The 16,285-nt window shown below is 41.2% G+C and overlaps 1 protein-coding gene across 3 annotated transcripts in view; it reads right to left on the bottom strand.

Moving 5' to 3' along the window:
* Nucleotides 1–1,622: 1,622 nt before the first annotated feature.
* Nucleotides 1,623–16,285, bottom strand: part of REXO1 (RNA exonuclease 1 homolog) — a 176,229-nt gene continuing 161,566 nt past the window's right edge. For all 3 annotated transcript variants that reach the window (XM_033955063.1, XM_033955062.1, XM_033955064.1), the window contains 2 exons: nucleotides 6,278–6,398; nucleotides 1,623–3,515 (listed from right to left, as the gene is read on the bottom strand). In XM_033955063.1, coding sequence (XP_033810954.1) covers nucleotides 3,427–3,515; nucleotides 6,278–6,398 — 210 coding nt within the window. In that variant the 3' untranslated portion in view covers nucleotides 1,623–3,426. The remainder of the gene's footprint in view (nucleotides 3,516–6,277; nucleotides 6,399–16,285) is intronic.

The following is a 16,285-nucleotide window of genomic DNA, read 5'->3' on the forward strand; positions in this document are numbered from 1 at the left end:
TAGTACCCAAACATGCAAGAGCTCCATCAAAACCATATGAAGTAAGGACAGCAATGGGAAATTTCCCAAACAAATCAACTGTTCTGCTCAAACATAATAATACAAACACTCAATGAACAAGGAACAGCCAACAGAAGCAACAAAGGAGCTCAAATAGTACCTCTGTATAAACATATACAAAATTCTTCAGGGCCCAAAGGGTTGACTGGCATCCAAGATACAAACTTGGAGAAGAACAGAACGAGACAGTAGACAGGCGCACGAAGGACAGGTTGGGGGGGTCCAGAATGATACACCTATCTACTGGAAAGATATTATCAAGGTAAGGACATAACCTCTTTTTCTAGTGCAATAGGTGTGTCATTCTGGACAAGTGGGACGTACAAAAGCAGTATCAGAAATCTAGGGCACTGGCCCTTAATACTGAGGACCCAAAAGCAGAGTCCTCTCTTGCTACAACGTCCACCCTGTAAAACTTTATAAATGTATGTAGAGTGCACTAAGTTGCAGCTCTACAAAATCTCAACTGGAGAGACTGCCCTAGCCTCTGCCCATGATGAGGCTACACCTCTAGTCGAATGCGCTTTAAAAGAAACAGAGGACTGTTTCCCACAGATAATGTACGCTGATGAAATAGCCTTACTGAACCATCAGGAAATTGTGGCCTTAGATGTGAGCGCACCTCGCTTAATCGAATGAGTCAGCACAAACAGACGGTCAGAAAGTCTAAAGACATTGGTGACTTCCAGATAATGAAGAAGCACTCTTCTGTCAAACTTCTTCAAAATGTGGTCCTGTTTCTTAGAACTGATAGGTTGGAATACAGATAAGCAGGCTGCCTGATTAACCCTTAAAAATGCAATTTTCAGACTGCCCCCGATTCACCTCACATGCTGTTGCATTACTCACTATGACTTGTGCTGGCAATGTGCTGCAGCCTGCTTCAGCTCTGTACAGTAGCTGGAATGAGACAAAATCACTGCCTCATGTTGTGTCCACTTCTTCAATGCTTATCTTCAGGCTGCCAGCCAGACACGGCGTCTGACTGTACATCCACTCCTGCGGACTGACAAATGCGCTACAGAAAGGGAGGAGGCGTAAAATTGCAGCCAGGACCCTGTGAGACACTGCTGAGCCTCCTAGGGGCACCTTACAGCTTGCGCTCAAACCCCTAAGTAGTAGGTGAGGGAGAAATGTGGACAACTCGGAGCTCCAAAAATACATGTGCAGGCTGGCTAACAGGTACCACCAGGGATCGGTCTATCAGCTGCAGACCACATTCTGGTTCTTTTCTAAGCGGGCAGAGCTAATACAGAAACTGGAAAGCTCTGAGCACTCAAACACCAAAAAACCCCCGAATAAAACAGAGAAGAGCAGAACAGAAACACTCCTTCAGGCTTACGTGCACAAGGGAAAAACTGTAGTTGGCAGCAGAGTGGATTCTTTCTGCATTTGGCTTGCGGCCTTGGGGAGATAACACAGTTGTCCAGAATGACACACCTATTGCACTGGAAAAGTAATTACAGAACAGAGAGAAATAGATTTGATGTACAGTCTCAGACCCAGCCATCACTTTACAGAGATGTCTCAGTTCTTTGAAGAAAACATATGAAGAACTTGAATGGAGCAAGGAGTTTTATATCAGAGGTCTCCCCCCCTTACTGCAAAGAATCTTGTAACAAGTGAGCAATCCCACAACACAATCAGTATATACATGCTCATCAGAAGTCCTTCAAGTAAAACGGGCTGCAGGCATAGGAAAGTAATAATGTGCTCATATGAACTGTTTTGTTGCCATACAAAAACACAACAGCAACTTGACACACACATTGTCATTTACAAAAAGAAACAAAACTGCCAGGGCCAAAACTCGAGGTAGGATGGAGATTGACATTGCTTATTGTTGTTTGTTTGTTTTTTTAAAACCCCTGCAGGTTTAAAATGAGACTGTTGACAATACAGAAAATCAAGCAACAGGAAAAGAATATAAATAATTAAGCAATACTATAGTATTAAACAAAATATGACTCATTATCAATAGACTAGTGTGAAAGAGGTTTCACTCTGACTCTTGTAACTTAACAGGTCATTGTTAACTTAGGGATAAATCAGTTTACTACAACAGACCATATATAAAAGTCAGTTTGTACAAATTTTGTTGTGCTGGAAATAAGGCAGGTCATGATACTGAAAAGCTCCCTGAAGGCTGTTAGCCACAGCACAATCTACTGCTGAAAACCTCCTTTAAGGCTATTACTAGTCCTATCAGCTATTTCAGGTGCCAAAGTAAAACCTGTCCTTTAATAGAAAAATCCCAACTGAGGCTTCATATAAAATTCAGCAGCAATGCAGGCCTAGACCAATGGCTCAGGACTTTGAATTAATTCTGCCACAGACTCCTACTCTAAGCTTTCTCCTTCCTCTATGTCAGAGCACCCATTTACATTCATTCCTCATTATACCATGCAGCTGTGTCTTCCATAGTCACAGCCTGCAGAGAATACTGCATCGAAATACTGAGGAGAGGGGGTGTGGGTATCCCGTTTTCCTGCAGCCTCCATGAATGGCACTTAAGAAGTCAACCCTTCTCCTGGAAGAGGAACTCTGCTATTTTTTTATTTTTTCTTAGCTGATGCTATGGCCTCTCTTGTAAGGTTCTCTGATGTCCATACAATCATTCCAAGTTAGAAGCAGGTCCTATAAATACACATTTCCTCTCCAGTTTCAAACTAGTTTTGGAAGGATGGCTTCTAAGAATAATGATTCTGTTTCCTAGATCTAGCAAATCTGTTCACCCCTCCCCAAAACAAAAAACTTTAACTCGACCTCGTCTTCCTTTAAGACCGCCCTACTCCTACCTGATAAACCTGTCCCACCAACAGTCTCCAGCACTTGGAGCACATTCTGTGGTGCTCAACGACACTTGCCCAGTTCTCACTATCATCCATATAGCTCTGTATTTTACTTGCTCTTCATTCAGTTTTGTTTGGCTGTAAGGAGGTCAAGGATATGCAACTTTCCATTTTAAATAAACATATCCATCTTTGTTCCCCTTAAAACTAACAAAAAAGAGAGCTTATAATTAAGCACTTTCAGCTCTCCCACCTGGAAGCAGACACATGGAAACCATTCTTTCTCTATGTGGTACATCCATGATATTCACCTGCTGCCCTGGACTGCCTGACTCACTACTGAAGGCAGAGTGGTCATCGTGGGTTAAGAGCACCCTCCTAATCCAGAGAAATACAGCATCTTTTATGAGGACCTTTTCAGTCCTGGAAGATCCTCATGGGACTGTGGAGAAGTAACAAAGCTAAGTGCTACTGGTATTACTGCAAGGGAAGAGCAAGCATTCTCCGACTTTATTGTACTGCTCCACGAGGCCTGGGTAGAAGAGCAAAGAGACAGCAAGGTGGATGGATGAGCTCATCTTTTAACTTTTGCATCTTCTTTGATTTTCCAGATCATCAGTTCCATGCAAGAACAGGCATCCTCACTTGAGTCATGACCTTCCACTGCAGGGGAAGAGGAAAAGAGGACAGAAGTGACTGTGAGCAGGGTTCCTTCGAGATTAAACACAAGCACCAGTTACACAGAGAAGATGGGACATTCCATCCACTCACTTTGTTGCTCTTAAAAAGATACTTTGAAAATGTAAAGCCTGGGATCTAGTGAGATCAGGCACCTCCCTTCAAGTTTTCTCTATGTATCTTTTAAATTTACAAAACAAAGGCTAAGGAAACAACAAGGAGAAAGAAAGATACTCGGTATTTGGAAGAATTATTTGCAAGGTCATAAGAGCACATGACTTCTTACAAATCAAGGAATATTTTATATATATAACTTTATAAGGGTTAGGATAGGAGGATGGGGGGTGGTTAGAGAGGAAGGAGTAAAGGGATACTTTGGAGGAAAGGTGGGAGAGGGGAGATATGAGGGTCATTTCATAAATAATGCACACTTTTATTTACATGTTTATTTTGTTTTTTTCAAGTATTTCTTTACAATCTTTCAATATAGTCTCCCTGCTTTGCAATGACTGTGTCCCATCCAAGACACCGTTTTTATTCAGTTGCCAAATGGCTCGGGTAATGGCGGAAGAAAACTCTTCCAGAGATATAAAACTATGTCCACGAATAGGTTGTTTCAACATTGGAAAAAGGTCGAAGTCTGGTGGACTCATGTCTGGACTGTAGGGAGCATGAGGTAACATCTCCCAGCCTTATTCGCGTAGTTTTTCAATGATGACATACCCTATGTGCGGACGAGCATTGTCATGAAGAATGAGTGGCCCAACCAAGAGCAACTGAGGTTGGGTTTTATGCATTTTTCTGCGCATTTTTTGCAAAAAATCACAATAATACACTGCTGTGACACTTCTTTCACATGGAACTTTGTTTGTGATAATGATGCCTTCTTGATCATAAGCAAAAATCATCATTTGTTTGACTTTTGATTGAGCTCATTGAAATATTTTGGTCGCGAGGAAGATGGAGCTCTCCACTCATTGGACTGTGATTTCAGCTCTGGCTCAAAGTCTCTGACCCACGTTTCATCAATAGTAACAGTGCGATTCAAGAATGCCTGACCTTCAACGTCGAATCTTTGTTTCAGCACGGTTGCATTGTCCAGGCGTGTCTGCTGCTGTTCAACAGTCAAGAAGTGGGGGGACCCATCGCACAGAAATTTTTCTCTTTAAATCATTTATCAAAATTTGGTATACTGATGTCGGTGGAATCCTGTGGTTTCAGAAAGTTCCTCGTATGTCGCACGATGATCTTGTTCAAAAGCATCAGCCACGACTTTCACACATCGTTCATCGGTTGTTGATTTCGACCTTCCTGGCCTTTAATCATCATCTATGCTCACACGTCCACTCCGAAAATGAGTTTCCCACCAAGAAACTGTACTACAGTCCACTGTTAACTCACCACAAACTTCACGTAATGCACATAGAGTTTCAATCTTAATGTACGACCTCAACAGACACAGTACCCATTTCCCACACTTGTCACAGCTACACTATGTACACTACATAGCTCCTAAGCACACATCCTGCTGCTTCAAGGACTGAAGTGAAAGTGAAACAAGGTTTACTGCAATTGCATTATCCACTCCCCAATGTTGCCAATCTGTGCATTATTTATGTAATGACCCTTGTATGACAGACATTTAAATACTTATGTGGCATAAATGCCCCTGAAGTGAGTCTCTTTTATTTGAAAAGAAGCTCCGGAAAGGGTGGTAGATGTGTGAATAATCTCCTGGTAGATGTGTGAGAAATCTCCTGGTAGAGATGGTGGAGACAAAGACTGTCTGAATTCAAAAAAACATGGGACAGACACATGCAAACTCATAGGGAGAGGAGGAGATAGTGGATGCTGCAGATGGGCAGACTGGATGGGATAATAGTCTTATGTTGGGATAATATCTTATGTTCCAGTGAAATTGCAATTGACATAGAACCCAAGAATTTAGCAAGTACTGAGAAATGTGCAGAAGAACCTGCAGAAGAAACAGTTCAAGAAATCATGTTTCTCAGTTTCTATATTTCTTTTTTTTTTTAATTTTAAAAAGATTTTATTGAGTAGAAATCATACCAAAATACACTGCAAAGGTCAACAACTGACTACAGAAGTCAACAACAAACAGCACAAGATATATGCCCAGTGAATCCACCATGCAGGTATCACAGAACAAAGAACCAACAACCAGAATATCCACCTGCACCTCCATCTCCCCCCCCCCCCCCCCCCCCGAGAGCTGAGAAAACAAAATAAAAAGAGAGAATCAGCAAGAAAGACAAGCACAGAGAAGAGCACCTATCGTGCCCAATGAGTCAAAATAGCAGTCAGCAAGAGAGCCATACATTAATGGTTTGCCTAGTATTCAAACCTCCCCCCAATGCAATGCATAGTATAATGATGATGCAGTTTAGTTTCAACCCCATGTCACGCTGAAGGCCTCAGTTTCTATATTTCAATGAAAAATGATCAATAATGGGAATGTGTGGTTATATGCTATACTTTTTAAGGTTATTCATAATATCTTATTTGTTATTATTGACTGGCACTATCATCAATAACAAGTTTAAAAATAAATCTACAAAATGTTGCTTTCATTTTTCTGTGTATAAGAGATAATCCAATTCCACAACCCCCACACCCCTCATTTATGGTCTTCTGAGGGACGCTATCTCAGACAGCTTTTCAAAGTTTCCTAATACAGTTTTACTAAAGCTAGCTCACTGTCCCCCACACTTCCCCAAATGACTAACCATTATCTTGGATGATACGCTTGAGGTGCTCTGCCATCAGTGTTTTTAGTGCTCGTTTGTATGGCAAACCCAGCCGATGCGGAAAGACAATAGCAGTATCAACCACTGTAATGTGAATGAGCTGAAGAGAAAAAGAATGACAAATGCTGTTATCCCCAAACTTTCACAACAGTATATTATCGTTTCTGATTTTTTTAACTTGCTTGTCTAAATAATATTTAAGGAGACTTAAAGCATTAGTATTCAAGCCCCTTACCCAAACTGATTCAACCTAAGCCAGGGCTCCCCACCCAGGCAGGTTTGCAGGATACCCACAGTGAACATGTATAGTTAGATCCACTTACCAAGGAGGTAGTGCATGGAAATATCTCTCATGTATATTCATTGTGGAGGAGTTGCCTAGTGGTTAGAGCAGCTGCTTCAGCACCCTGAGTTTGTGAGTTTAATTGCCACTGCAGCTCCCTGTGACTCTGGGCAAGTCACTTAACACTTCATTGCCCCAGGTACAAAGTACTTGTCTAAGTCTAAAATACGTAAACTATTTTGATTGTAATCACACAGAAAAAGGGGTATATCAAGTCCCATCCCCTTTCCCTTTTATCCTACAAACCTAACTGGCTGGATGTGTCAAGGAGTGGGCTGAGAATCACTGCTCTAAGGCAATCATTCTTACCATGCTAATGTAATTTTGAAAGTTTTTTTGTAATATCGCCATCTGTATACAGTCTCTTCCTCTGTAAACCACTCTGAACTGTTTGTGGTATTACAATATACAAAAATAAAGTTATTATTACAAAGATTTTCATTGTTCAACCCTTTTTTGTTTTCAAAAATGGTTTTTAAAGAAAAGTGCAACTAAATATGGTGGAAAAAATGGGTGAATTAAAAGATTTTAAAAATGTATAACCTACATATTTAAAAATTGATGTTCTTAGCTCTATGCAATCTGTATGTACAACTTAGGTTGTAGTTTGGGTGTGGAGGGCATGGAATTGTGATATATGTGCACAATATATAAAAAATATGAAAAACAGAGCACACACAAACATTAATATCTTTTTCATAAACTGTAAAGATATCTGTGGGCATTCACACATGACTGGGCCTGGTTCTAGGAATCTATAACAAAGTCACATAGGCACTTATGTTGCCTTAATAAAGGCCCATTTTGGGCTTCTCAAATAGGTGTCCCATTAAAAGCAAAGATACTTACCTGTAGTAGGTGTTCTCCGAGAACAGCAGTCATATACCAGAAATAAACAGTGTAGTGACCCTCCATGAAAACAGAGTCAGAGACCAAGGTCAAAGAAGCCAAATTTTAAGGCTGCCGATTCATTCAGCTACAAATAAGTACTCTGTATACATGTGGGTGACGTTATCCATGGAACCCAGTACAGACACTGCCATGTGCACTGTCATTTTAAATCTTTAGGTAGTGCCCATACTGCACGTGTGCCAGTGTCTTCCCACTCGATGTCAGCTCATGAGACCTGTAGCTCAGTAACAAAAAGTTAAGAAGCCAACTAGGGGAGGTGGACTGGTTGTGAGAATATATGCCTCATGTCCTCAGAGAACACCTGCTACAGGTAAGTATCTTTGCTTTCTCCAAGGCAAGCAGGCATAATATTCTCACATGTGGGACTCCTAAGCTGTCAAGGATCATGTCTCTGGAAGAGATTTAACATTGAATATACAGAAGTCTGGCAAAAATCTACAGGGTTGGAGGGAAAGTTGACTTACGTAAATAGATTCTGCAGAACTGCTTACTCAAACCAACTGTCTCTTCTGGAGTTGTGTTCTAAACAATTGAGAGGTAAACATACATATTGAGGACCAGATAGCCGTTTCGCAGATGTCTTCAACAGATGTATAGCAGAAATGAGCTACTGAGGCAATCATAGCTCATACATTGTGAGTTGTTACACGGCGTTGCAGTATCAACCCAGCCTAAGTATACTTGAAGGAGAAACAGTCTGCTAGCCAAGCGGAGATAGTTCTTTTAGAAATAGCAACTCCTATCTGATTAGGATCAAAGGTGACAAAGAGCTGGGAGGACCTTCTATGCGGTATAGTGCAGTCCAGATAGTATGCCAGACTACACTCGCAATCCAAAAGGTGAAGGACTGCTTTTCCAGGATGGGAATGTGGCTTTGGAAAGAAAACAGGCAAAATGATGGATTTGTTGAGGTGGAATTCTGAGAGTAGTTTAGGGAGGAATTTTGGATGTGTTCAAGTGACTACCCCGTCATGATAGATCCTTGTTTCTAACTAATCTTACAAGCTGTACTCTAGCATACTAAGAACATAAGAATAGCCTTCCTGGGTCAGACCAACGATCCATCAAGCCCAGTAGCCCGTTCTCACAGTGGCCAATCCAGGTCACTAGTACCTGGCCAAAACCCAAAGAGTACCAACATTCCATGCTACAAATGCCACAGAAACTCTTCAGATCTCTGTACAGATTTCTTGTTTGCATAATGTCTTGAACTTATACCTGAAATCTTCTTATAATGTTTTCTTATTTTTTGCTAAGAACTCTCCACCTCCCTGTGCAGATCTCCTGCTTGTAAAGTACCTTGAACTTGTACCTGAAATCTACAATGTAAACTTGCTAAATATACTAATCAAACTATGTAATACTAAGCATACTATGTAAATGTAACTCCCGATATTTTATATAAGTCTCTTTACTGTAAATCCCATGTAATCTTGCAAGATACACGTAGCAAATAATGGAAATGTAATTCCACATATTTATGTATGAGACTCTTCGCTTGTAAATCACCTAGAACCTGTATTGCATAAATGCGATACAGAAATTCAGATCAGATTAGATTGTATAGAGAGGATCTGACACCAGGGCTTGAAGTTCACTCAAATGACATGCAGACATGAGGGTTAGGAGGAAAATGACATTCCAAGTGAGTAGTTTGAGGAAGCAAGTTATAAGTGGCTCAAAGGGAGATTTCGTAAGAGCAGAGAGAACTACGTTAATATCCCAAGACACAGGAGGCGGCTTGGTAGGTGGTTATGTGTGGAATAGACTTTTTTTTTTTAAACATGGCGTCAGACAAGGATGCATCTCATCACTTTACCTGTTCAACCTTTATGGTGAAGACATCTTCAGAAAAGCAAATTGGGAAGACAAAGAGTGTTGACTTCAAAGTTGGTGGCCGAAATATAAACAACCTGCGCTCATCACATCAGCAAAGACGACATGTTGTATCTACTGAGATAAGTCAAAGCCGAAAGTCATAACACAGGATTAGTAAAACAAGACGAATATCATGAACACTGAAAATGATGAAGATTTTGAGCATGAAGGCAATAGAATAGAAGTTGTAAAGGATTTCAATCTCCTGGGCTCTTTTGTAAACAAAGAAACAACTAGCAGGGAAAAAATACTCCGCAGAATAGCACCTGGTCACTCTTCAATAAACGCTCTTGACAAAGTATTCAAAGGAAATAACACTCCAAATGAAGATCAGACTTGTCCATGCACTCATTTTCTCAGTTGTCAACTATGGATGTGAAAGCTGGACACTACGAAAACAAGACAGAAAGATGATTGACTCATTTGAGCTTTGGTTTTGAAGAAGGATTTTATGCATGCTGTGGACCATCAAAAGAACTAACAAATTGATTCTGGAAGAGATCAACCTGCTATGTCACTAGAAGCCCAAATGATGAAATTACAACTGTCTTATTTTTGTCATACTGTCAGAAGAGAAAGATCATTGGAGGAGAACATCAAGTTTGGAAAGATCAAAGGAACCAGGCGAAGACGGCAACCTACAATCAAATGGCTGGACACGTTGAAAACAACCATGGGGATGATGCTGGAGGACCTTATAGGACTAGCACAAAACCGATTTCTTTTTAGATCTGTATTTCTTCAAGTTGATAGGACGAGCACGAGTCGATGGCACCTAAGAAGGTGACTTTTCATGAAATGAGCTACTAAGAGATGTACAGAAAGAGGTTTGTTGTTTAGATGAGAATGAAATGCACCGATAGCACAGAGATGAACTCTAACCAAACTGGTTTTTAAACCAGAATTAGAGAGGTAAGAAACGAACTTCTGATAACCAGCCAACATGGTTTCTGCAGGGGGAGATCGTGCCTAACAAACTTATTGCACTTCTTCGAAGGAATTAACAAACGGACGGACAGAGGAATTACATAGTTACCTAGATTTCCAAAAAGCCTTTGACAAGCTGCCTCATGAACGTCTACTCTGGAAACTGAAGAACCATGGGATGGACGGAGACATACACAGATCAGAAACTGGTTGGCGAGTAGGAAACAGAGGGTAGGGGTGAAGGACCACTACTCACACTGGAGGAGGGTCACGAGTGGTGTTCTGCAGGGCTAGGTGCTTGGGCCGCTGCTGTTTAATATATTCAAAAATGATCTAGAAACAGGGATGAAGTGCGAGATAATAAAATTTGTGGAAGACACCAAACTATTTAGTGAAGCTCTGACTAAGGAAGACTGAAAAATTGCAAAGGGACTTGAACAAACTAGGGGAATGGGCGACGAGATGGCAGATGAAGTTCAACGTTTAGAAATGTAAAGTATTGCATGTGGGAAGCAGAAACCTGAGGTACAACTATACAATGGGAGGGATCTTATTGAAAGAGAGTACCCAGGAAAGGGACTTGGGGGGTAATGGTGGACATGACAATGAAACCGACGGCGCAGTGTGCAGCGGCCGCTAAGAGAGCGAATAGAATGCTAGGTATAATCAAGAAGGGTATTACTACCAGAATGAAAGAAGTTATCCTGCCATTGTATTGGGCGATGGTGTACCCGCATCTGGAGTACTGCGTCCAATATTGGTCTCCGTACCTTAAGAAAGACATGGCGTTACTTGAGAGGGTTCAGAGGAGAGTGACATGTCTGATAAAAGGGATGGAAAACCTTTCATACGCTGAGAGATTGGAGAAACTGGGTCTCTTTTCCCTGGAGAAGAGGAGACTTAGAGGGGATATGATAGAGACTTACAAGATCATGAAGGGCATAGAGAGAGTAGAGAGGGACAGATTCTTCAAAATTTCAAATAATAAAAGAACAAGAGGGCATTCGGAAAAGCTGAAAGGGGACAGATTCTTTTTTATAAATCTTTATTCATTTTCAGAAATTTCAAAAAGTGTACAATAATCATTCAGAAATACATTAATTAATCACTTGACATTCTTGTTTGTATTACTCCAAATAAATATTTATAAAAGAGACCCACCCCTCCAACCCATATACTAATACTTAACATATATCAATTATTATCAATCATAATCCCACCCCTCTTTATCTTATCCAATATTCAGGTGTTTAAGATGTCTGATCATTAGAATAAATAGTCAATGGCTCCCAAATCTTTTAAAACTTATTATAATTGCCTTGCTGCATAATACCCTTTCCATTTTATAAATATGGCACACTGAGTTCCACCAAAAAGTATAATTTAGTTTAGTATGATCTTTCCAATTCCCTGTAATCTGCTGAATGGCAACCCCTATTAATATTAATAGAAGTTTATTATTATTAGCTGAAATTGGACTTTTAAATCTCATTGAAGTACCAAATAATATAGTATCATATGAAAGGGCAACAAGATTTTCTAACAATGAATTAATTTGGGGCCAAATTAATTTCCAAAAGGCATTTATATAGGGACAGAAAAATATCAAATGATCTAATGTCCCAGCTTCTAAACCACAATGCCAGCATCTATTGGATCTTGAACTATCTAACTTCTGTAAACGAACTGGGGTCCATAAAGCTCTATGCAACAAAAAAAAAAAAAACAAGTCTGTTTCATAGATGCTGCCCTTGTAGTTTTTATTCTCCAAGACCAAAAACGTGGCCTTTGAGAGGCAGAAATCTGCTGCCCAAGCTCCAAATATCCCTAAGAACAGTTTTTTGTTTTTTATTCAAATATCCATATAACAATTTATACCACTGTGCGGCTTGGTGACCCAAGAAATCCGCTTGAAAGCACAGGAATTCCAGACTATACTGAGAATTAAGAACTTTCCATTCAGGGAACACTTCCTGGATGGCCTGCTTCAATTGCAACCATTTAAAACTTTGTGACTTATTTAAACCAAATTTATGTTGCAATTGTGAAAAACTAAGCAATGATCCATTTATAATCACATCATTTAAAGTCTGTATACCTGCAATGATCCATTGCTTCCAAACAATTTTAAACCCGCCAATTTTGATCTTGGAGTTTACCCAAATGGATTGATTTAATGATTTGGAAATTGGGTCTGGTGATAAATTACTAACATAACGTAAGGTTTTCCAAGTATCCAACAAAATTCTATTATTTTTATATTTCCTGGGCATATTTATACCAATAAGATGAGACAAATGTAGAGGAAACAGGAGCCGCCATTCCAAATACAACCAGTCTGGTACATTACTGTGCAGGTCCTGAACCTGTTTGGCCGCCGCGTGAGCGGGCTGCTGGGCGCGATGGATCTCAGGTCTGACCCAGCGGAGGCATTGCTTATGTTCTTATGTAGTCAAGGATGGACAAAAATGGACAGTCCAGAGAATGTAACACACATCAGGAAGAAACACGTGTCCACTTGAAACATAACAGAGATGAGTGGAAGGTTTCCTAGATGCTTCAATGAAAAGCAGAGACTGCAGCCGAGAGGCAGAAAGCATTTATCTTTTTGATGAAATAAACCATGCTGTTACTGCTAACAAGTGGGGGTTGGGATGAAGTAGGGACACTTTGTAACTGTTTCCAACACTGCTAATTTAAAACAGCTTCCACGGTTTCCTGATTGAGAGCTCTAGAAGAAACCAAACCTTGCATGGCAAAAGAGGTGCTATAAGGATCATGATGTTCCAATCTTGGCAAAGTTTGAGTAGAGTTTTCCCTATAAGATGGATTAGAAGAAATGCATAGAGGAATTTGTCCTCCCAGTGAAGTAGAAAGACCTCCACCGCAATGCAACTGGGGGCAGAGAGTCTGAAACACAGTTGTAGACATTTGCTTTTCTGAGGGGACATGAAGAAGTCTATCTGGTACTCCCCATCGAGAGAAAATCAGTCACAAGGCTGTTGTATTCAGACACCATTCGTGAGGCTAAAAAAGCCTGCTCAACTTATCTGCTAACACATTCTGGTTTCCTACCAAGGTAATTGCCCTGAGAACAATCCCATGAGCACTGGCCCAATTCAAAATCTCGATTGCCTCCATACAAAGGGGATAAAATCTCATGCCTTCTTGTTTGTTCAAACAGAACATGGCAATCTGCTTGTCCATACAGATGAGGACTACCTGTTGGAGGTGGTCCTGGAATATTTTGAGAGTGTTCTGGAAAGGGCAGGCTGGGGACCCTTACCATAAACTGACTCAGACCACACATGGAATGCTGTTGCTTAGATATATGAATTTATTTATAAAGTAAATACCAGCATACAGAAGGGAACAGAAAATTAGTACAGCAATCAGTGTGGAGTAGAAAGTAATGCTCACACCTGCAGTGTGCAGACTTACCGTGTCTACTTCCTTATAGCAATCTATTGCTATACCTTTCTTGGCCTTGCATTACAATTGCACTAAGTTTCTGCTGATTGGTAAGCATCATTAGCAAAATTAATTCAGTGGTTACAGATACATATAATTGGCTATGTCCCTAATTGACATGAAAATCATTAGCATTTGCGTATGTCTTTGAAGCAATTTACCATTTATAATAATAATAATAACTTTATTCTTGTATACCGCAATACCATGGAAGTTCTATGCGGTTAACAGATGAAGAGACTGTACATTTACAGCGAAGTTACATTTACAGCGATGCTACATTTACAGCGACATTATTTTTACATCAAGGTTACATTTACATTGAAGTTACATTTACTGCAAGTTACATACAGCGGTGTTACATACAGCGAAGATCGATATGGAAGGGCATAGGCAATTAGTGTGAGGAGTAACGAAGACAGGATAATTAGTTAGATTGAGTGATCTGTTTTGTTAAACCATATAGTGGCTAACAAGATTGGAGGAGTCGAAGAGTCTGGAGGTATGTCGAGGTCAGAGAAGGAGGCAAGGAAAAAGGGGGATGTCATTATGTCATTATCAGATTGGGTTGATGGTCAAAAACCACTTAACTTATCTTAGGACTAACACACTTCTTATCGGGGGGGGGGGGGGGGGCTTTCCAGAGGTTATCTGTGCTGTGCATGAAGGTCATCTGATTTGCAAAGATATTTCAGAAATGTTCTCAAGTTTAGACTGAAATTACCACACCTGTGGTTGGCAACTGTCAGTGAGACTGGCTTGCCAGGGTTTTTTTTGCAGATTCACATATGTTCATGTGTGCCTTAGCCCTCATGCCCGGTTTGTTGTCCATACTTTGCCAAGCTAGGTTCTTGGCAACAGGGAATATAAAGAACCATGTCTGGAAACCACAAGCTAGACAGTCTTATAGTGTTGGAGGGTCTCATACATCATCTTCAGCACCTCATGGGTCTCTGTACTTCAACTGGTCAGCTGTATTGCAAATTCTTCTTTCCTTTTTGCTTCAGTCAGTGTGTGCCTTATCTTGATAAGCAGTTCCAGCTTGAGGAAATTTCCCCATAACACACACAGACAGCATTCTCATTTCAAAGTGTTCTGAGATGCCTTGTTAAAGATGAAGTTACCCAGAAACTTGTTTTTCTTAGCTTGACATGTTTTTATGTCCTTTGGTAATGTCCCCGGGGTCTTCGGGGAGGGGGTCCCATAGGGATTATTCTTCAGTTCTCTAACATTCGCAGCTCTAGAAGATCAATATGAAGGGTCTGTTTGTGGTGAGACCACACTCTCTGACATTGGGAAAGCATCAGAGAGCAAATCTTCATCTGCAATTTGCACACCCTGGCCTCTGGAAGGAAAACTCTACCCAAGCTGGTGTTAAAGAACGCCAAGATACTCCAAGTGCTGAGAAGGAATCAACTGGCTTCTGGACCACCCAGCCCAGGGACTGAAGACACGCCACAACTCAAGCCATAACCCAGGAGCTCTCCTGCAATGACTTTGCTCGAATCAACCAATCGTCCAGATAGGGGTGCACCAGAATGCCCTCCTTGTGCAAGGCGGCTGCCACCACTACCATAATCTTGGTGAAGGTGTGCGGCAACATAGCTAGATCAAAGGGAAGTGCACAAAACTGATAATGCTCTCCCAAAATCGCAAAACAAAGGAATCGTTGATGGGAGGCTTGAATGGGAACATGCAGATATACCTCCATCAGATCAAGAGAAGTTAGAAATTCCCCAGGTTGGACAGCAAGAATTACGGACTTCAGGGTTTCCATACGAAAAGACGGAACCCGGAGCGTTCTATTGACACTCTTGAGATCCAAAATACACTTCCCCTTCCCCATTTGCGGTTTCCGCTCTCGCGATTTCACATAATCGTGATTTTTGGGGGGGAGGGGGGAAAAATACCACCATATTTTTGCCTTCCCCCTGGCATCCTAGCCTTACCTGGTGGTCTAGCGGGCTTTCGGGGCAGGAGCGATCTTCCTACGCTCCTGCCCCATGTAGATCGCCAATACGAAATGGCTGTCGTGAGCTCCCGCCGTAGTCTCGAGAGACTACGGGAACTCGTGGCAGTCAAACGATTAGGGTCGAAAGAGAGAAACAGCTGGGGAGCAGAACGATGCAGAGCGGTGCGCTTCAAGTAGAAGGCCAGTGCACGCTTACAATCAAGAGAATGCAAAGCCATTTCTCCAGGGTGAGAATGGGGGCTCCCTGGATTGGTTGATGTGAAACTTAGAAAGCACAGTTACTTACCGTAACAGGTGTTATCCAGGGACAGCAGGCAGATATTCTCTACATGTGGGTGACGTCATCCACGGAGCCCCGTCGCGGACAGCTTTTCAAGCAAACTTGATTGAAGATCTCAATGTTTGCTAGTGCTGCCCACACATGCATGTGCCTTCCTGCTCCACTAGAGGGCGCCTCCTCGTGGTCTTCAGTTCAGATAGCTAG

Source organism: Geotrypetes seraphini, chromosome 8 (genome assembly GCF_902459505.1).
Source record: "Geotrypetes seraphini chromosome 8, aGeoSer1.1, whole genome shotgun sequence".
In the NCBI taxonomy this organism is placed as follows: Eukaryota; Metazoa; Chordata; class Amphibia; order Gymnophiona; family Dermophiidae; genus Geotrypetes; species Geotrypetes seraphini.